The following is a 22,999-nucleotide window of genomic DNA, read 5'->3' on the forward strand; positions in this document are numbered from 1 at the left end:
GAGGGAGATGATGAACTAAAGTTTTAGGCAACCAGAAGCCCCGTGTTATTCCTTATTATTTATTTAGATTTTCACACAATTGACACACATTTCCCTTGTACACCACAGAATGTTCTGGAGGCTGTCTGCTCCGTCAGGATGCTGTTGCTGCCACCATGGTTTTGCTTCCAATTCTTAATGTATTACCACATCGCCTTGTGTGGTTGTACTTGGTGTGCGGCATTACATTCACTTACTGGGCAGGGATAGCGTGTGGTCTGTTCTGTGTCTCTGATCTTGTATTAAGCAGATCTCTGCTTAGGACAATGATAAATGACATTTTAGTTGTCCTCTATCTCTACAGTAGCTTCCTCCAGCAGCTATTATATCTACAATAGCCTGTTCCAGCAGCTATTGTATTTACAGTAGCCTGTTCCAGTAGCCAATCTATCTCTGCAGTAGCCTGTTTCAGCAACACCTGCTTGGAACCTTAATAGCCCCTTGTACTGAAATGCTCACTAAAACCCAGTTGGGCAGTGGATTCCTACGTCTGTATTCTCATTAACTCGTTTTGCACATGGTAAGACAGTCCAAACAATGCATCAAGCATTTCATTATGCATCTGTGTTCACATGTGCAGTCCTCAGTTATGGCGCCATGTCATAGAAGGGAGTTGCACTGGCGCAGTGGCACAGTGGCGCAATGGTGCAGTGGCGCAGTGGCCCAGTGGCGCGGTGGCGCGGTGGCACGGTGGGACGGTGGTGCGGTGGTGCGGTGGTGCAATGGTGCAGTGGTGCAGTGGTGCAGTGGCCCAGTGGTGCGGTGGCCCAGTAGTGCAGTGGTGCAGTGGGGCAGTGGTGCAGTGGCCCAGTGGTGCGGTGGCCCAGTGGTGCAGTGGTGCAGTGGCCCAGTGGTGCGGTGGCCCAGTGGTGCAGTGGTGCAATGGTGCAATGGTGCAGTGGTGCGGTGGCCCAGTGGTGCGGTGGCCCAGTGGTGCAGTGGTGCAGTGGTGCAATGGTGCAATGGTGCAGTGGTGCAATGGTGCAGTGGTGCAGTGGCCCAGTGGTGCGGTGGCCCAGTGGTGCAGTGGTGCAATGGTGCAATGGTGCAGTGGTGCAGTGGCCCAGTGGTGCAGTGGTGCAGTGGTGCAGCAGTGCAATGGTGCAGTGGTGCAATGGTGCAGTGGTGCAGCAGTGCAATGGTGCAGTGGTGCAGTGGTGCAGTGGCCCAGTGGTGCGGTGGCCCAGTGGTGCAGTGGTGCAGTGGTGCAATGGTGCAATGGTGCAGTGGTGCAGTGCCCAGTGGTGCAGTGGCCCAGTGGTGCAGTGGTGCAGTGGTGCAGTGGTGCAGCAGTGCAATGGTGCAGTGGTGCAGTGGTGCAGTGGCCCAGTGGTGCAGTGGTGCAGTGGTGCAGCAGTGCAATGGTGCAGTGGTGCAGTGGTGCAATGGTGCAGTGGTGCAGTGGCCCAGTGGTGCGGTGGCCCAGTGGCGCAGTGGTGCAGTGGTGCAGTGGTGCAGTGGTGCAGCAGTGCAATGGTGCAGTGGTGCAGTGGTGCAATGGTGCAGTGGCGCAGTGGCCCAGTGGTGCGGTGGCCCAGTGGTGCAGTGGTGCAGTGGTGCAGTGGCCCAGTGGTGCGGTGGCCCAATGGTGCGGTGGCCCAGTGGTGCGGTGGCCCAATGGTGCAGTGGTGCAGTGGTGCAATGGTGCAGTGGTGCAATGGTGCAGTGGTGCAGTGGTGCAGTGGCCCAGTGGTGCGGTGGCCCAGTGGTGCAGTGGCCCAGTGGTGCGGTGGCCCAGTGGTGCAGTGGCCCAGTGGTGCAGTGGTGCAGTGGTGCAGTGGTGCAGTGGTGCAGTGGTGCAGTGGCCCAGTGGTGCGGTGGTGCAGTGGTGCAATGGTGCAGTGGTGCAGTGGTGCAATGGTGCAGTGGTGCAGTGGTGCAGTGGTGCAGTGGTGCAGTGGTGCAGTGGTGCAGTGGTACAGCTAGCAGTGCCGCTGGCTCACAGTGCCAGACCCCTGGGATCAGTCCTGATTTTGGCTTCCGTCTCTCCAGAGTTCCCAAATTCTCCCTGTGACCGTGTGGATTTTCTCCCGATGCTCCGCTTTCCTCCCACATTCCAAAGACTTAATTAGCCGCTGTTAGTTGCTCGTGGATGTTGTTTATTGTAAATGGTAGAATCTAGGGGTTTATGTGAATGTAGGGAAATTAAAAATGGGGTTGGTGTAAATGGGTGCCCAATGGCTTTCATCAGCCAGAAGGTGATGAATCTGTGGAATTCATTGCCACAGACGGCTGTGTAGGCCAATAGACACTTTTAAGGCGGAGACTGACAGATTCCTGGTTGGTAGGGTGTCAGTGGTTATGGGGAGAAGGCAGGAGAATGGGGTTGGGAGGGAAAGATAGATCTGTCGTGAATGAATGGTGGAGTAGTCTTGAGGGCCTCTATAGACTATGCTGAAAGGCAGCATCTTTACCGCTGCCCCACTGTCCTGTCCACTGTTCTATTCGAGGGAAATGAGGTAGCACATTGCACACTCTATGGTCACAAAAATATAGACGATTAAAGGAACAGAACCTGTTTTAATGTTGTTGCTTGAGGAACATAGGAGAACATCAGGGAGAATGTGTCTGCTCTTCTTCAGAACAATACCATGTCATATTACACGTCCATCATCGAGGTTCTTAGTTGCAAGAGGGTAACAGTGCTAATATCTCCATGCTGCTGCTCTGCACCAATACCACAGTGCCATATAATCCAAGCATTGCAATGGGGCTTAATTCTGATTCACAACCCAAAGAATGACCACTGAGCTTCGTAGGGAGGTGTCCGTATATGTTGCATAGTCCCCATTATGTTTACCTCAACAAGAAGTTACTCTTGTGTCTATCTTTGGTGAAAACCAGCAGCTGCAGTTCCTTCCTACACAAGAGGTTATTGAACTGTATAAACAGAAGCCAAGGAAAGTGTCATTTCATTTGACCCTGAATGGAAAGACTGCAGGTGACTACAGTGGGAGAAATAAGTTTAAAAGTACTAGCGAGGAGGACACGTGCTTCACTTACCCCATCCTATAAGGACATATTGCTTCAACAGTCTTTTCTCTGATAAGACGGCCAGGACTATCAGTTTATGAAGATAAATTCCTTCAACTAAAAGCCAAAAGAAGGTTGCTCCAACGAAATAGTGCATGAAGACCTGAGCCACCTTGCATCCATTAGACGCCTGGAAAAGAGAAAGTCTTACAGTCACTGACAACTGTTGCAATGAAACCTTAACATGGGCCGCAAGAAATTCAGAAGCAACTCGGTGATGTTTGTTGCTCATGAATCTATGCAAAAACTGTATGCAATTTTCAAATGGGCTCATTATCCACATGATCTTATAGAGGTGTATAAAATCACGAGAGGAATAGATCGGGTAGATGCCCAGAGGAGGTGGATTGAGAATCAGAGAACATAGGTTTAAGGTGAAGGGGAAAGATTTCATTGGAATCTGAGAGGTAACTTTTACACACAAAGGGTGGTGGGTGTATGGAATGAGCTGTCGGATGAGGGAATTGAGGCAGGTTGAGGAGGTACTATCCCAGCGTTTAAAACACAGTTAAACAGGCACATGGATAGGACAGGTTTGGAGGGTTAAGAACCAAATGCTGGCTAGTGGGATGAGCACAGATGGGATACAAGATATACATCTTGATCGGTGTGGGCAAGTTGGGCCGAAGGGCCTGTTTCCACACTGTATGACTATGATTATTTGCTTACTACTACATTGAGAAGAGCCTGCATCTTAATACTGCAGAGAATATATTGTTTGGTTTATTTTATGAAATGTGGATGACTGGGCAAGGCCCAGAATTAAAGCCTGAAAAGAGGTTACTATCGGCCAAGAACAAACGAGGAGGAGGGAGTTGGGGTGGGGTCTCTACCCCCCATCCCTCTCTGCCCCTCTCCCTCTCTAACCCGTCCCCCCCCCTCTCTACCCCCTCCCTCTCCATCTCTACCCCTCACCCTCCTCCTCCCTATCTACTCCCTCCCTCTCCCTCTCTACACCACACTCCCTCCCTCTCTGCACCCTCCCTCTCTGCCCCCCCTCCCTCTCTGCCTCCCCCTTCCACTCTACCCCCCTCCCCCTTTACCTCCTTCCCCCTCCCCCTCCCTCTCTGCCCCTCCCCCCTCCCTATCTGCCCCCCCCTCCCTCTCTGCCCCTCCCCTCCCTCTCTGCCCCTCCCCCTCCCTCTCTACCCCCTCCCTATCTGCCCCCCCTCCCTCTCTGCCCCTCCCCTCCCTCTCTGCCCCTCCCCCTCCCTCTCTGCCCCCCCTCCCTCTCTGCCCCCTCCCTATCTGCCCCCCCCTCCCTCTCTGCCCCCCCCTCCCTCTCTGCCCCTCCCCCCTCCCTCTCTGCCCCTCCCCCCTCCCTCTCTGCCCCTCCCCCTCCCTCTCTGCCCCCCCTCCCTCTCTGCCCCTCCCCCTCCCTCTCTGCCCCCCCTCCCTCTCTTGAGAGTGGTGAGCATTGGAACCTATGGGTGAGTGGTGAAGTATTGTGTTCGGGAACCATCCCTCCCCTGTGACGCCGCGCACCTTTTTGTGTACCTTTGGTATATTTGAAGTGTTTATTGCTGGACAGGGATTAACAATAGTAAAATATCAGTTGCTATATCAGACCGTCTAAAGAAGGGTCTTGACCCGAAACGTCACCTATTCCTTCTCTCCATTCCTTCACTCCAGAGATGCTGCCTGTCCCGTTGAGTTACTCCTGCATTTTGTGTCGATCTTAGATTTAAACCACCATCTGCAGTTATTTCCTACACAAATATTAGTTGTTTATAGCTATCAAATTGATATTGGAGTATAGAATCCTCTGCATCACTGATTATTCTATTAAGATCAATTGTAAATCAAGAGGCATTTGTCAGTTGTCGACATGCCTCTAAAAAGATTATTTAATTTAGAATATTGAACAACCATGTACTGAATAGCAATTATATAAACTGTAAAAGGGGAGAAAGAGTTATTGATGGAGAGATGGTGGGCTAAAGGACAGGAAATTTGCAATGTTATTGTCTAGAATCGTTTAAAACTCAGTCTCAGAAGACAGTGCATATAAGTGGTTATTTATCATTTACCTCATTCTGCAAAAACGATTTCCAACCTATTTCATCATCTGGACGTTTTGAGTAAGTGTTTTTCAGAAAAATATCTTTTATAAGAACTGCCAGAGCTCTCAGGATAAAGGAAGCAAATAAATTGACGTGAATGTAATTTCGAGTGCAATGCAGCTTCCTACAAACAGAAGGAACAGTAACACAAATTAACCATTTATCCATGATATCTAAACTGGATACATCTATTTCTGCACAGACATTGAATAAAGCATCTTCTTAGAAATGTAATTATACATGTGTTCTAGTATTTGCACATGTGGCCCAACAGATTCATTAACAGAGATACATTGAGGGTACCATGTCATTGATTGCTACTCCATCCAGCAGAGACTAGAGTATAGGCTGAGCAGGTGTGCTGTTATATTTTCACATGAAAATGCTTGAACGGAGAATTTTGAGCAATTTTGTGGCACGCTGGCACAAAGGTAGAGTAGCTGCCTTACAGACTACAGAAAAAGTGAATAAATATTTGAACTAGCGGAAGTTAAATAAATGGTGAAAGTGCAACACAATATATTCAGATTTGTATTGCTATGCATGAATAAATATACAGGGCAAATGGGTTGAGTTTGTAGTATGTAAGAAATAATTTTTGGACTCAAGCATGTCATGGTTAAACACCAGAATCAAGATATCCAGATTTATAGAAAAAGCTGTCATTTATATAACATCACACAGATTGTTTCACAGATGACACTATTTATTGCCATAAATAGCATAATTTACACCCTAAGATGTATATTTCTTATACCATAGAATTTACTGTAGTTTAAAATATCATTGAAGGTTATGGCTTTGTGCCATCTCTTCATCCTCTTGTTTTCCATCACTGTTCTCATGTCAATGGCATTGTCATGATGGATGCAATGAATGTTTATATCTTTTCACAACACATCATTTGAGCAGAATTGATATTAAACATGTCATTCAGTTAGATGTAAGAGCAGGATTTTTATAAACTGGCTGGAGCTAGGGATATCATTTGTGCCATGCTATTGTATCAAGGTAGATTTGCCACACATTATAAAACAAACAAAAATGAAATGGCAGCATAAAGCTATATTATCCCAAGCACATTCTTCAAGTGTTTAACAAGTAATATAAATGGAGAACGTACCGAAGCCACAGCAGTATCAATATGGCCAACGAAAGTGAGGACAAGGAGATTGAGTAACCCACCGTGTAGATCAGTTGCAGGGTTTTCAATAACCCATGATGATTATTCTACAAAGAAAAGATACAATCAATACATGTTTGTTGAAAGTAGTTGGATTGTTTCTCTGGTGATGGGAATAATTGGGAATGTATTTCCAGCTTTGTTTTTTGATACTTGTATCGAGTAATCTGTAAAAGGCTCAGGTTCAACATTTTATCTCATCTTGAGATATGAGCTTTGCCAGCAAAATAGTCACTTATTACCCAAACCAGTAGAAATAGTTGGTGAACAGTCTTATACAATCAAAATAAGAGCACATCGAGCGTTCAGAAATTTGGCCAGGTGATAACATACAAATGGTCCAAGTAAGGATACTATGTAATGCTCAGGAGAACTTGAATGTGTTGGGCTTCCTTTGTACATTCTGCCAACGTCTTTCTTGGTAATAGAGTTCTCAAGGCAAGTTGCTCTTCAATAAAGTCCCACCTTGACTCGTTCTATGCATTCATGTGGCTAGTCCAGTTTGTTTCCGCTAACCCTAATCCTCTAAGCCTAACCTGGAGCACGGGAGGCTAAGGGGTGACCTTATAAAGGTATTAAAAAAATATATATTTTCTCGAGGGTCGGAGTGTCTAAAACTAGAGGGCATTAGGTTTAAGGTGAGAACGGTAAGATTTAAAAGGATTTAATATAAACGTAAAAAGGCAAGATATAGAAGTACACAAAAAAGCTGGAGAAACTCAGCGGGTGCAGCAGCATCTATGGAGCGAAGGAAATAGGCAACGTTTCGGGCCGAAACCCTTCTTCAGACTATATAGAAGTATATTGGTGAATGGATTTATGGAAAATGAGCAAAAGGATTACCATGAAAATGGTGGGCAACAAGGATCCTTGCCACTCTGTAGACTTCATTACTCTGATGTAGATTTTTACAATAAAATATCCAGATCTTAACATATTAAATTAATCCTGATCACAGCCATGTTACTGGTAGGAATTTAGCAATTATTGCCACTTTTAGTTTAGTTTGGTTTAGAGATACGGCAGAACATCATCAGAAACTCACAGGAGCGTGGACAGTTATATTTCAAACAAACTCTTCAGAAATTGAGCTGTAGGGTAACCAAAATACTTTTAGGATGAGTTGGTAATCATGAGAGAAAATACGACCAGATTGTTATTTTTTTAAATCAGAAAAATGAAAAAATATGCAGTCTGAACATTGATGCAGGTGTAAGGTGAATATTTTCAAAGATTTTTAAAGGATACATATCAGAAAGAATTATAAATTATTTAATCTTGTTATAATGTTATCCTGATCTAATCAATGTTTTTTGGCCTGCACACCTACGGGGTTAACACACAGAATGGTATTAAATCACAAAAAGAAAGCAAACAGCAGTTCCCAACATTACAAAGATTCAGACGACATACGTTTTGCTGGACATCCTGGCTATCTTCATTACATTCAGAATGATCCCTCCAGATATCAGTTGAGTTTGAAATGGTCAACCAACTTCCATTATCCAGGCAGTACCTGTGGACCCTCCTTGTACTACCTGCAAGGAAAGAAAGTGATGTAAGTCAAGGGTTAGATAGAAGACAGCAATGATGCACTTGGAACCTTGTAGATTCTGAAGAAGGGTCTCGATCCGAAACATCGCCCATTCCTTCTCTCCAGAGATGCTGCCTGTCCCGCTGAGTTACTCCAGCATTCTGTGTCTATCTTTGATTCAAACCAGCATCTGCAGTTCTTTCCTACATGAAACCTTGCGGATTATTGGCTGAAAGCCGATGAACTGAGAAATTGAAGGTTGAAGAAACCAAGCAAAATTAGCCCCTTGAACGATCTTGATTATCTAATGCAGTAGTTCTCAACCTTTTTTCAGTGATGTACCCCCTGTGAAATATTTTTTTAGCTAAGTACCCCCTAACCAGCGCAAAAATATAGGCTTACATATATGTAGGCCTATATTTTAAAATCTCACGTACCCCCTGGAGTGCCTTCACGTACCACCAGGGGTACGCGTACCCCCATTTGAGAACCACTGATCTAATGGGCCTAAAAAAGAAACGGATGGCCTTTTCCTTTATTTTCCTTTTTTCTCAGGAGATTAAATGGTTTGTGGGGGAGTTGGAAGTGGCAGTGGCAGATGGAGGTGTGAATTGTTTTGTGATAGCATTGTCATCACGTGGTCCAGGTTCAACATTGTAGACCAAGATCTTTGCTTGCCCATTACATGTTTGATACCAATTATGGACCAAGAATCTTTTCTGCAGGTAAAATCTGTAGTTGCTAAATATTCCACCCGGTTAAAAAAGATCTGGCATTGTCGCTGTGACTCTAGTTCACCTGAACTGGGACAGCAGCAGTGGTGTTAATGGGTGGCTTGCCTAATTTAAAAATATTTGCTTATTGTCCTCAACTGCTGGAATATTGGTAATCTCAGCAGTTTCTGGAGAAGAGAATAAGACACTGAATCCTTGCATGGTCAAGCTGTATTAATACAAATGCAATTAAGGGATTTGTGTATGTTGTCATATAACGTCAGGCAGATGTAGAGATGGAGGGAGTTTCAACATTAGCAGCGAGCAGGGGGTGATGTTTTGCAACATTGTCTATGTTTATTTTGTTTCCTACTGTATCTGTACTTGTGTGGAATTAATAGATTTTACACCCAGCCACACAGATAATTTTAACGCTGCTTTTATATTTGGAATTAATTGTACAAATAAAAAATATAATGACATTTGCCAACCATGAGGCCGAATTATGGATGATGATTTATATATTACTTTGATGGTGTGATGTTCAAAGTTTGGGGAGAAGGTAACATTTTGATGTTATCAGCAATATTATCGCTGTTCAAAACCACTTTGAAGATGCAGCACATTGGAACTTCAGCGTGGAAAAGTGGGATGGTTTATTAGACCATTGAAGAGACATCACTCAATTCCAGAGATAGACACAAAATGCTGGAGTAACTCAGCGGGACAGGCAGCATCTCTGGAGAGAAGGAATAGGTGCACTCAAATCCAGGCCCTTCTTACTTGGAAGGGGGTAAATCAACTACGCAAGTTCAATTCAATTCAATTCAATTCAACTCATTGCACAGATACAAGTATGGGTACAACGAAATGCAGTTTAGCGTCAGTCCGTAGTAATAGTGCAATATAGAAATAAAAATACAGAATAAGCAAACAATGTGGACGGAGAGACTGGAGAAATCTATCGGCGGGACTCCGAGTTCAGCAATGTGATAGTGTTGTTGTAGAAGCTGTTCCTCATCCTACTTGTATGAGACCTGAGGCTCCTGTACCGCCTCCCTGATGGGAGGAGGGCAAACAGTCCATGGTTAGGGTGGGAGGGGTCTTTGATGATCTTCCCGGCCCGTCTCAGACACCGTTAATGCAAGTGATGCCTTCTTTTTCTTACATGGGTGGTATTTGCTACAAAGTTGGCACAGGCTTAAAGCCAGTATTTGGGTCAGACCCAGTTAGAACAAGGAGAAGTCAATGGGGAGATGCTTTGCTCTACTCAGATACAGAGCAGCATGGTGGTGCAGTGGTAGAGTTACTGCCTGTAGGCTAGTGTTAATGTGCAGTGATTGCTGGTCAGTGCGGACTCAGTGGGCCGAAGGGCCTGTTCCTGTGCTGTATCTCTAAACTAAAACAAAACAGATGATAAATGAAAAGTGGCAAGACTTAAAAGTAAAATGTACCTGGTTTAAACCAAGGAAGATACCAGGGGCAGGGTTCTGATACATTGCCCGGGTATGATGCCGGCCAACAGGTAAACTGGTCAAACGTTTCATTACAAAATATTCCTAGAGGATGCAAATATATGTCAATTATTCAAGGTATCATAGCAAACTGTTTCTGAAATATTGTTGAAAGTATAAAATTGTAACACGTTTTTATGAGTGATAAACAGCTAAATCTCAGAGATTATTTTGGAACAGACTTTTTGGTGTAAACCCTCACAAGGAGACAGCATGAACTATACTAATTGGTAGGAATCTCACCTACATCCCATTTACATAGCTGTATTCACTTGCATACATCCATTGCAGTAGACGGCACTGCTGACTAAAATGTTGGATTAATACTATTACGTTCTTGTTTTAGGTGACGTTGATCAGAATTGCTTCCACTTGATTTCCGTGCCCTTAATCACTGTCCTAGTGAAAAGGAAGCATCTATCTTATTGAATGTATTAAAAAAAACATTAAGCCTGAATATGACAAACTAACACAATTACATTGAAAAACAAGGAGTATTATTTTTAACTTAAATTGTTACATCATTGATTATGCTATTTTTTCATTTTGATTCATATTAAAATATTTTTGATTTCAGTAGAGATTCATTTGATATTTATTTTGTCATTAAGTTTTCAAAGATAATAATTTTTTTTTTTTTATATTGTCCTTTGAGCTTGATTAAACATTAAATTTTAGTGTAATTACTAATTTACTTTGTGTACACAATACTTTTTGCACTAATCTTTCAGAGAATTTCCTACATTCCCCTTGAACTTCCAGTCTCATCGGCTCCCCGTCCTCTTTCCACCTCCCATTCCCACCTCTCCTTCTACCACCTCTCCCATCTCTCCCTCTTCCTCTCCCTCTGCCTCACTACCTCTCCCTCCTGCCTCTCTCCCCCTCTCCCACTATCCCCCTCCCCTCTCTCCCCTCCCCACATCTACCTCTCATCCTCACCACCCCCCCCCCCCCCACCACTCCCCTTCTCCACCACCTCCTCCTCCCCCACCCTCTTTTGTTTCCCTTCTGCGGCACATTTTAATTTTAGTTTCATCTGTTTATCTCAAAATTAGATTGTATTTCAAGCTTCATGAGTAATTCAGTTTTTCCCTTTTAACGGTTGATTAAAATGCAATATAATTTCCTTTCATTTCCCCACTTAAACCATTCAAAATGAAACCACTTGTTTAGCTCACACGGAGATTTAGATAGGAGAGCAAATATGATGAGAAATGAAATTGGACCAATAAATGTCCGATGAAGTGAATGATTTTCTTGTTACCAAGTTCTAACGATTCTCAAATCAGTGATGTTTAATTTTGGGACAAACATAGAAACCAAGATTATTTTTCAGTAATTTATTAAACTCAAGAGTACAGATTTACAGATATTGTTCCAGCATTGCACTACCTCTACATTTTTAACTCCTTTGCTGTATTTTTCAATACCTTTAGGTATCAGGATAAGGTCCAGGAGGATTGGCAAGTAGCCAAAGTTGTTCCTTTGCTTAAGAAGGGAAGTAGAGAAAATCTAGGAAATTATAGGCCAATGAGCCACACGTCAGCAGTATTGAAGCTATTGAAGAGGATTTTGTGGGCTAGGATTTACTCCTATTTGGAAGGGAATGGGCTAATTAGGAACAGTCAACATGGTTTGGCACACAGCAGGTCATATTTTATTCACTTGGTTAAGTTTTGTTTTCAATGAACCAGAGTTTCTCTGTAAGCCAGACAGAGAATGGCCAAAGCTTGAGCTGGGATTTGAAATCTCTGCTAATGATCCAGAAATTAAACAAAACATCACAATGAACGTTATTGCTATAAATCCTATTATTCTCTCGAAGGATGTTCACACTTCAACATTATTGTTACGACATATCCATGAATTGATCGTACATGGAGGAAGAAGTTTCCTGCTGTCAAAACTTTGGCCTTTTGTGTTTTGGACTATATACTGGGTATCATGCCTGATGTTAAGGGCTTGGTGCGCACGGTACAACTTCAAACCAAGAACAATGTTTTAATAAGACCAATAAGCAAGTTATGCTTGCTTCTAGAAGGCAAAGGTGAAGATGGAAGAATCGCTAAAGAAGTCTGAATGCTTATATATAACGCATGCTATTTTTTTGTTTTTTGATATATGTTAAGCTTTTATAGCTACTTTTTAAATGTCTGGTTAGTAATTGCCTCATTATATACTCGGGTTTCTTGACATGTTGGTGATTGTGCAAGAGGTCCCGGGGTTTGTGTTCACATTGAAGCGTTCTACTGCAGTTCAGAACTGCTCTCTGGTTGTGGTAAAATTATTCAGTTGTCTGATAACAGCTGGGAATTTGGCACATTCCTTCCATACTGTAGATATGTTAAATACCTGGTTGTTCACCATCCAGTGTGCTGTCTACGGGAAGTAACAGATGTATTCTGTTTTGAATACATTGCTGGAATGCAGAAAGTAAGGTGACTGCATGATTGTTTGCTTCACAGTGCTGTCGTGTATCTTCCATTGCTGCATGTGGCTTAGTGGGGTCCTAAGGTAACTTCAAAATATAGAGCAACTGGTGGGAATTCTATTCTTTCAACCATGGATCTTAGTGTGTGGTATCATGTTGCCTTCATACTGTGGCATACTTCAAACCCGTGGCACAGCGGTAGAGTTGCTGCCATACAGCACTAGGGACCTGGGTTCGATCCTGACTACAGGTGCTGTTTGTATGGAGTTTATATGTTGTCCCTGTAACTGCGTGGATTTTTTCTGAGCGCTTCGGTTTCCTCCCTCACTCCAAAGACGTGCACGTTTGTAGGTTAATTGGCTTCTGTAAATTGCCACTAGTGTGTACAATGGGAAACTGAGATAACATAGAACTAATGTATGGGAGGTTGTACATCGGTGAGGACACAGCTGGCCAAAGGGCTTGTTTCCACGCTATATTGCTAAACTAACCTGTGCTAGTCTGCTGTGTTGCCGACAGTTTAGCTGTGCTGAAAAAATGAAAGTTTGGCTGTCAATTGGCAAGATTCTTCACCCATCATTTCCCAGCTCCTGAATCAGAAAGCTGTGGATTCACGGCCCCACTCCACTCAATGCCAAGAGTTAGCCACATTGCAGGACTTGCTGAGGCAGTGCTGCACTTCCAAAGGCTCTGGTGTTCAGATGAGGTATTAAACTAAAACATCATCTACCTGGTGCCATGATACAGTATATGGGAATGTTGCCAAGACTCAAGGCCTGAATTACATGGAAACATTGGGCATGGTCAAACTTTATTCCGTGCAGCACAGGATGCTGAGGGGTGATCTTATAGAGGTATATAAAATCATAATAGATATGATCAATAGACTGTTTCCCAGGGTAGGGGAATCAAGAACTAGAGCGTTGAGGTGAGAGGGGAAGGATTTAATAGGAACCTGAAGGACAACTTTTTCACATTGAGGGTGAGGGGTATATGGAATGAGCTTCCAGAGGAAGTAGTTGGAACAGGTAAATAACATAGAAACATAGAAACATAGAAATTAGGTGCAGGAGTAGGCCATTCGGCCCTTCGAGCCTGCACCGCCATTCAATATGATCATGGCTGATCATCCAACTCAGTAACCCGTACCTGCCTTCTCTCCATACCCTCTGATCCCCTTAGCCACAAGGGCCACATCTAACTCCCTCTTAAATATAGCCAATGAACTGGCCTCGACTACCCTCTGTGGCAGGGAATTCCAGAGATTCACCACTCTCTGTGTGAAAAAAGTTCTTCTCATCTCGGTTTTAAAGGATTTCCCCCTTATCCTTAAGCTGTGACCCCTTGTCCTGGACTTCCCCAACATCGGGAGCAATCTTCCTGCATCTAGCCTGTCCAACCCCTTAAGAATTTTGTAAGTTTCTATAAGTTACAATCTATACAGAACAATATTTAAAAGTCATTTGGCTAGATACATGGATAGGATAGGATTCTGGGGATATGCGCCAAATGCAGGCAAATGGGACTAGCTTAGATGGACATCTTGGTCGGCACGGAGGAGTTGGGATGAAGGACCTATTTCCATGCTGCATGCAACTAAAGCTTTTCACTGTACCTTGATACATGTGACAATAAACAAATCTGAACTGATCTGTTCCCCATAGACCCACCAATGAGTATCTGACCATATTCACTGAGCAGTGCATATATGGGCATTCACAGACTATTTCTCCATTAGAATGATGTTGGCCAGGTGAGATTCTGCCCTCCCTTAATGACTGCATAAGTTAATTGGTGCCATAGAACCAATCAATCTCTACTTCCCTAAAATAATTTGAGCAGATTCCAGTTCTGTTGCTCCCCTCAACGTGGGCTACTTCCAAGAGAGCAGATGGTTAAATGTTTAAACAGAGTAATTTGGCTTTGAATCATTGAAACTATCAAGTTAGGTTGCTCACCAGTTTTGGCACCAGACTTGGTTTGGTTTTGCAAACACTGATCCCGATACAAGGACCAGTTACTGATTGTGTCCTCCAGTATTGTGCCACTGACCTGCAGAATAAACAGGATGGGAGATATAAACAAGTCCCTGTAAGAAGCAAACAAGAAACATTCTTTGTGAATTACCAAAGGAAAAGAGTGTGTGAAAGCAATAAAGTTGATTCCAACAAAGATTAAATCTTGATTTATTTCCCCTTCTCATCTTCAACTTCAGTGGCTTCATTTACCGTATCCTTAACCTTCATCTAAATTTCTGAAAATTGGACCAGTTTAAGGTGTGAAACACATGAAAATCACAATCAAAAATTATCAAGCCGTTTTGAACAATCTCTTGACAAAATGTGTGTTAGCTGATACTATGATGTATTACCTACGTAGAGATTTTAATTTTTGTTTTCAGCCTGCTAGGTTTTTCTAGTAGGCATTTAGTGTAGCCCCAACTACATGTTTTTTTTAAATGATTGTTTAACCCAAATGAAGAGGAAAACAGGTGTAGAAGAAAAATTAAAATCCCCAGATACTTAATTATGGTTGGAATTAAATAAGGTAACAAAAGGGTGTGCGGACGTGGCAATGGGCATCTCTTGTTGTCCAGCTGTAGAGAAGATTAGGTTACATTAGATTAGATTCAACTTTATTGTCATTGTACAAATAAGAGTACAGGTACAATGAAATGAAGTTTAGCATCTAATATTGTAATAGTGCAAAGTAGTAAAAATACTGGTTAAAACAATATATACAATGTGGATGAATTGGACTAGTACTGTACATAGGCAAATAAATATATACAGATAAAAGGGTATAAAAGATGGCTAGCGTCGGGCCTGTGAGATCAGCAGGGTAATGGTATTTTGGAAGAAGCTGTTCCTCAGCCTGCTTGTACCACCTCCCTGATGGGAGGAGGGCAAATAGTCCATGGTTGGGGTGTGAGGGGTCCTTAATGATTTTCCCGGCCCGTCTCAGACACCGTGTGCGGTGGAGGGCATCCATGACAGGGAGCGGGGCACCGATGATGTGATGAGCGGTTTTCACCACCCGTTGCAGCGCCTTCCTGTCAGCTGTGATCTTGTTTTTGCAAGATCATGAGTATCTTGCAAAAACAAGTTTCCGACACGTTATCTCCTAGTATTGAGCTTGCACCTGTGTTTATTGTCTTGGAGCGTAGCCTTTCTTAGGCCATTCTATGGGAAAGTGTAGCATTGGTGAACAAAACTCAACAGCAACAGCTGGGTAGACCACCCGCTAGCTCATGTGGGGATTACTATTGTGAGCAAGTCTTCCCCCAGCCGCTAGAAGTGCAGAAACATTGCAGACAATGGAGGCTTATAATTGGTTCGGGGGGGGGGCAGTGGTGCGGTCTGCTTCAAGAGGAGTTAGAATAATGTCATGATGCCCTTGTATTATGTTTGACTTGTATTAACTAATGAAATAATTAATAACCATTGGTCTTTTAAAGGGGCCGTCTAATATTTCGGTGGGTTTGCGATTTTCCCAAACCAATGTGACAAGTCACGGAGGATAAAATGGTACAATAGTTATTTGTAATTTTTTTGTTTTTAGTTTTGTTTTTAGTTTATAATTTTTTTAAATGTTTACTTTTGTTTGAGAATACATTCCATTTAGCTATATTTGTAAACCAAATCTCACACAGTTACACTTTAATCATATTTCACTTTTGATCTTGTCTGCATCCTGGTCTTGGTAGAATTGGTTTGAGTAATACACTGTGCCTCTTTACAAAAGTGAAGTACACAAGGCCACAGTAGTTAGATCAATTAGTCTGCAGCTATTTTGAGTTTTCAATGCGTACCTTGCCTTACGGGCGGACTGTATTTCCAGACAAACGTCTCTATTATGAATTTCCGTGGTGCGAAACTTTTTTTCATTCCCATGTTATAAGTGTCATCCTCCAGGAAGACTTGCTCACAATAGTAATCCCCACATGAGCAGTCAGTCTATTGATTAATGAATTCCAATTGTTTTGTACGCAGAGGAGAAAGAGTTGTTGCTTTAATCAACAAGACATTGATGTTACATTGTTTGATGCAGGATTTTTGTACAAAGAAGAGATTGCCATGTTAGTTTTCCAAGCAAATCCCCAAAGTGGCCTCTCCCTGTAAACTGGTCGCCTGTTGTCCTTGGTAAACTAAATCAGCTCTCTGTATACACTTTGTCTTTATTTATTTACTTTTCACACAGGTTCTTTAAGAGGATTTTTCAATTCTATCTTAATAGTTTTGCAGTGATATCTGAATTCTTTAAGGGTGAATCTCTGTTACCTGAATGACCCTAATGTGGGGTTATGCTGTATTTCCACCTAACAATGTCTCTCATAGAGATTACAAGAACTCTCATAATCTCATAGAGATTACAATTACAAGGGGCAGCAAGGTGGCGTGATGGTAGAGCTACTGCCTTACAGCACCAGAGAACCGGGTTCGATTCTGACTGCGGGTGCTGTCTGTATGGAGTTGGTACTTTCTCCCCGTGATTTGCGTGGGTTTTCTCCGGGTTTTCTTGAAGTGTATAGACACATCCTATCGGCTCAAGTTCAAACAAATGCCTCAAAACTCATTGGCCGGCGGTTCATTCTACAGCAAGACAATGATGTCAAACATTCTGCTAAAGCAACAAAGGAATTTTTCACAGCTAAAAAGTGGTAAATTCTTGAGTGGCCAAGTCAATCACCCGATCTGAACCCAATTGAGCAAGCCTTTTATATGCTGAAGAGAAAACTGAAAGGGACTAGTCCCCAAAACAAGCATAAGCTAAACATGGCTGCAATACAGATCTGGCAGAGCATCACCAGAGAAGACACCCAGAAACTGGTGATGTCCATGAATCACAGACATCAAACAGTCATTGCATGCAAAGGATATGCAATAAAATACTAAACATGACTACTTTCATTTACATGACATTGCTGTGTCCCAAACATTATGGTGGCCAGAAATGGGGAGACTATGTATAACACTGCTGTAATTTCTACATGGTGAAACCAAAATGTATAAACATGGCCTTTATTAAAATCTGACGGTGCACTTTAACTACATGTGGTTTTTTCTATTACAAATCTCAAATTGTGGAATACAGAGGCAAATAAATAAATGATGGGTCTTTGTCCCAAATATTATGGAGGGCAATGTAGATGGAGAACCTTGAAGCAGTTGTAGTAATCAAGTCCATGGTATCATACACTATACCAAAATATTATATATATTCGTTAATATAGTAATTGTTATGCAGAATTGACATGTGTTACGTTTAGTGTTAACAGTTGATGTTTAGAAACAGATGTAATACATTGTATTTCTAATCATCTATAGTTATGGAGAAAACAGTTGTAGCACAGAATATGAGATCAACGATGAATGAAGTATCTCGAGAGAAGTAATCCATTGGAATTACAGGAGCTCTGAGTGGATCATGCAGTTGTTGAATACAGTTCATCAGTTAAATATTTGTACTTGAGAGACTGAATAAATGATGTTTGGCTAGTTGCAACTCCCCCTCTGTCAATAATTATTAGATTGTATAATTACATTTCAGTAGGCGGCAGTGAGCTGATGCAATAATTTAATGCAAATAAATAGTTGATTGTTGTCAGAGTTTATTACTTTTTAAGGGAATAGGTTGTATTAATAAAGGACTAAGCTCCTTTAGAAACTGAGTTTAACCATGTAACATGACACTTGTTGCATGGTTACAACACTTGCGCTTGTCTACCTGCAATGGTGTATGTTTTGTTAGTAGCTTTACCTCTGTTATTTGCCTCAGGAAACAGCAGCATAAAGTGCCCATAGATAATACAGACTACCAAATGTTTTGTGAATGTACTCCAACCCAAAGAATGGAGCCTGCACTCAGAGAAGGCGAGTATTCAGCCGCTAAAATTAATTGAGCAACAATATTTGTTATGGAAAGAGTCACCAGTCAACTTAAAATAGTCAAGGTATAAACCAAAGATGGACACAAAAACCTGGAGTAACTCAGCGGGTCACACAGCATCTCTGGAGAAAAGGAATTGGTGACATTTCGGGTCGAGACCCATCTTATTATTTGCATTAGTGATTTGTCATTTTTTAAATTATTTTCTCTGTGAATTCTATTCGATGAACTGTACAGCAAACCAATAAAGCGTCTGGGTTTTATCTGTGATAGTCATATGGCGTGTGTTACGTCTGCTGAGTATCAGTCCAGACACTGAACTTTGGTACATCACGCCTTATATAGCAGGATATAGGAATCTAGATTGGATGAGTAATGGATGAGGTTCTAGTTAAAGAGAGATGATTGTGTTTGATAATTCCCATGTTCCCAGAAGAGATGGAAAATGAAATTAAAACAAAATCTTGGGCAGTTCCTTCTCTCCTCCACACTTTGCTCTTGCCATCACTCTGATATATGTTCATCTTCGTCTCATCTGTCCACAAGACCTTTTTCCAGAACTGTGGTTGCTCTTTTAAGTACTTTTTGGCAAACTGTAACCTGGCCATCCTATTTTAGCGGCTAACCAGTGGTTTGCATCTTACAGTGTAGCCTCTGTATTTCTGTTCATGGAATCTTCTGCGGACAGTGGTCATTGACAAATCCACACCTGACTCCTGAAGACTGTTTCTGATCTGTCGGGCAGGTGTTGGGAGATTTTTCTTTATTATAGAGAGAATTTTTCTGTCATCAGCTGTTGAGGTCTTCCTGGGCTTGCCAGTCCCTTTGTCATTAGTAAGCTCACCAGTGCTCTCTTTATTCTTAATGATGTTCCAAACAGTTGATTTTGGCAAGCCTAAGGTTTGGCTGATGTCTCCAACAGTTTTACTCTTGTTTCTCAGTCTCATAATGGCTTATTTGACTTTCATTGGCACAACTTTGGTCCTTATGTTGATAAACAGCAATAAAAGTTTCCAAAGGTGATGTAAAAACTGGAGGAAAGACTATGCGCTGAGAGCTCTCTTATACCTGCATTAAGGAGGCAATGAAACACATCTGAGCAATTACAAACGCCTGTGAAGCCATGAGTCCCAAACATTATGGTGCCCTGAAATGGGGGGACTATTAACACAGCTGTAATTTCTACATGGTTAAACCAAAATGTATAAAAATGGCCTTTAATAAAATCTGACAATGTGCACTTTAATCACATGTGATTTTTTCTATTACAAATCTCAAATTGTGGAGTACAGAGGTAAATAAATAAATGATGGGTCTTTGTCCCAAACATTATGAAGGGCACTGTATGTGCCTTTGTTTTCACTCTGCCTTTTGTCCAAACCTCCACTCTGACTCCCTGTGGACTACAGACCTTTTACTTTCCTGTTGTCACTTTGGGAGTCATTCAATTTTCCCCTTAAGCCCTTTCATTTCTTGGCTGTCTATAAGGCTTTCTATTGTGTGATAACTAGATTTCATCTTCTCTTATTACACTTTGGCTATGCTGTATCAAGCTGACATCATGAAGTCCAAGACGACTGTGATATCTTTACAACTATAAAACGGCTCCACATTGCAATGCAGTAGTTTTTCTTAAAATGTCTAACTCAGTCTACACTTGTTCAGTTTATTTAGCAATTCTGTAAACAAGCCTTCTTCCCTGACACCCACACAGCCATAACTTCAGCACAGTACCATCTGTGCCAGATGTAATTGAAGTGGCCTTAAAGGGCTTTCTCACGGTGCGACCTGAAGCAAGACTTAACAAGAGTTTAACATCGTGGGAACCTTCTGCGATAGCAGTACGGCATTCGTGGACCACCGAGGACCTCCGTGGCGCTAACGGCAGGTAGTCGTGTAACTTTGTAAGGTCGGGAGAAAATTCAAAATTTTTTGAATTTCTCCAAGAGTGACTTGAGCAGCGTTGCAACATTGTATGAACGCAGATGCCAGTGCGATATCCGTAATGACTCTTGCGGGTACCGTGGGAGCTCCTGCGAACGGTAAACCCGGAAGCTTGACAGAAGGGACATAAGGTGAGTAAAAAAGGTGGTCTCAATATCGCCAATGGACCATGTGTCCATCGAGGACGTCCCACCTGATTGTCATTGTTTGAGAATCTTTTTCACAGTAAAAAGACTTGCAGAGATGCCTCTCAGAAAAGCGCAAGGAAAGGGGTCAAAGAAAGTCAGAAAGTTTTTAGCCATGCAGGTAAATGAGGAGGAAACTCAGCAAGAGAGACAGGTGGAGAGGCAAGAGGAGATGCCAGAGATACCACTGCCTGTGGGCTCCTTGGAGCAGGAAGAGGGTGATCAAGGTGGATTTGAGATTATCTCCCCAGTAGCTGTTGCCTCCCCAATATCCTCAGCAGACGATAACATAAAGGGAAGATGGCAGAAGGTAAGGCCATATAACTTCAACAGGGAACAAGAGGGGGAACTGGTGGAGTGGTACCAATGCAATGAGATTCTCTATGACAAATCCAGAGAGGATTATAGAAATAGGGAGAGAAAGCGCAACCTGCTGGAGACGAAGGCTGCGGAGTATCCCCGGTGCTCATGTGAGTATCTATAACAAACGGCAGGTTTTGCGGACGAACATCTTATAGGAAGCACTTTTCAGAGGACAACACTAGGAAGTCAGCTTATAACATGTGTTCCTGTGGTCGGCTACCCATCAATATAGCTGTCCTGCCATGGCACACTCCCCAATTGTGAATTGTAGTAAGGGCAGAGATGGTCTCTTTGCTCTTTCACACTGGATGTGCCCGAGTTACCTTTCAAACGCTGCAGTGAGACCATTTTCAACATGTTCGCACCACTTCTCCAAGCACCTAGTGTTACTTCCCCTGTGTCACTGTCCACTATGTCACCGTCCTGGATGGATGTTGCTGATCCAGCAGCTGCACCTCTCATTCGGATCAGGTTGTGCAGAACACATGCTGCATATACTATACACTCCACATTCTTGGGCCTCTGCTCCATTGTCTTGAGCAAGCATCTAAACTACTCTCCTGGCCCTTGACAGCCTGTAATTGAAGATCCTCTGTTCCCTAGTTAGATTCCTCTGTGGATATGGCTTCATAATCCAGGGCCGTAGTGCAAAGGCTTCATCAGCAACCATCGCATATGGGATGTCCGGGCTGTCTTCTCCTGACAGAGGTTCTGGATCAGGCATGCCTGCTGTTCCACCTTCCATTTTCTTTCCAAGCCATGTTTCTTTCCAAATCCGGCCATCACCAACACTTCCAGGTGTGCCCGCATCCACATACAGGAAGTTGTAGTTATAATCAACCACCGCCATGAGTACAATTGAGTGGAATTTCTTGTAATTGAAATAATTTGAGCCACCTCCGGGTGGTTTACGAATTGCCACATGCTTGCCATCCAAAGCCCCACATGTGTGAGCAAAGTTCCACCTGTTTTCAAACCCCAGTGCAACTCTCTTACACGCATCTGGTGTACTGGGGCATTCCATCACTTCAGCTGAATAAAATTGGATGATCGCCTCACAGGTTTCTCGGACAATACCACAGATGGTGTTGGTGGCGACAAGAAAGTTGTAAGATAGACTTTGATAAGAATCGCCTGAGGCCAAGTAGCGGAGGGTGATTGCTATGCGCAACCCTGGTTCCAGTGCCTTTCTCATTACAGTGTCAGTCTTCTTCAGCAGAGGTCCCAAATTATTCTTTAACTCATTAAAGAGCTCGGGTGAAATTCTGACAACGTTTTTGAATGCACTTTTATCCTCTTCGCACAGCACATTAAGCAGTTGCTCATATTGTCCAAATTGAGGTCTCCGTTGAAACATGGGCTTCACCCAGTGAGACTTCCTCTTAATTCTCTTTTTAATTAATCTCACCCTTCTGCCTTCACGCAAGCGTTTTCGATGCACATGTTGCGCTAATGCATACAGCGCGTCAATGAAAATAACAACCAGCCTGTACTAGAACCAACTTTGTATAGGCATGTCTACAAATGAGACAATTCTACGAACGGAGGATATTTATATAGTGTGTGAAAAAAAGTGACATCATTTGTGCCACGTGATTAACTACACTACAGTCCACGATGTTCATTCACGATTAACGGGAAAGATCGGGAGACGGACAAGTCACTCGCACAAATGACAGAATTGCCGAGTGCCGTGGGAACTCTTTATCTACCCCCCATTAAATCGTGCCGAACTCGTGCTGGACCACGACCACTTCACTCTTGTGACATCTTGCGTCAGGTCGCACCGTGAGAACCGGCCATTACCCTCTGCATTTTATCTGCTATGTGAGTTCTTTAACTTGGCGATCATCATACCAAACCTCCAGTGGATTGGCTTTCATGCCATCCAAAGATAGACACAAAGAGCTGGAGTAACTCAGCAGGTCAAATAGCATCTCTGGAGAAAAGGAATAGGTGACGTTTTGGGCTGTGACCCTTCTTCAGATTGAGAGTCAGGGGAAAGGGAAACGAGGGATATGCTGTAGATGCAACATCATAACACCCAAACAGATTACCAATGTTTCCTCTCAATAACCTGCTGTTGAGTTTGTTCAACATTAATATTG

The 22,999-nt window shown here is 42.9% G+C and overlaps 1 protein-coding gene across 1 annotated transcript in view; it reads right to left on the minus strand.

Annotated features, from left to right (window-relative positions):
- glp2r (glucagon like peptide 2 receptor) overlaps window positions 1–22,999 on the minus strand; it is a 50,712-nt gene that overhangs the window by 20,089 nt on the left and 7,624 nt on the right. The window contains exons 2-7 of the mRNA XM_033044105.1: window positions 14,469–14,562; window positions 10,020–10,124; window positions 7,732–7,856; window positions 6,259–6,365; window positions 5,103–5,259; window positions 3,043–3,202 (exon numbers count right to left, since the gene is read on the minus strand). Of these exons, the coding sequence (XP_032899996.1) occupies window positions 3,043–3,202; window positions 5,103–5,259; window positions 6,259–6,365; window positions 7,732–7,856; window positions 10,020–10,124; window positions 14,469–14,562 (748 nt within the window). The remainder of the gene's footprint in view (window positions 1–3,042; window positions 3,203–5,102; window positions 5,260–6,258; window positions 6,366–7,731; window positions 7,857–10,019; window positions 10,125–14,468; window positions 14,563–22,999) is intronic.

This window comes from Amblyraja radiata, chromosome 26 (assembly GCF_010909765.2).
Source record: "Amblyraja radiata isolate CabotCenter1 chromosome 26, sAmbRad1.1.pri, whole genome shotgun sequence".
In the NCBI taxonomy this organism is placed as follows: Eukaryota; Metazoa; Chordata; class Chondrichthyes; order Rajiformes; family Rajidae; genus Amblyraja; species Amblyraja radiata.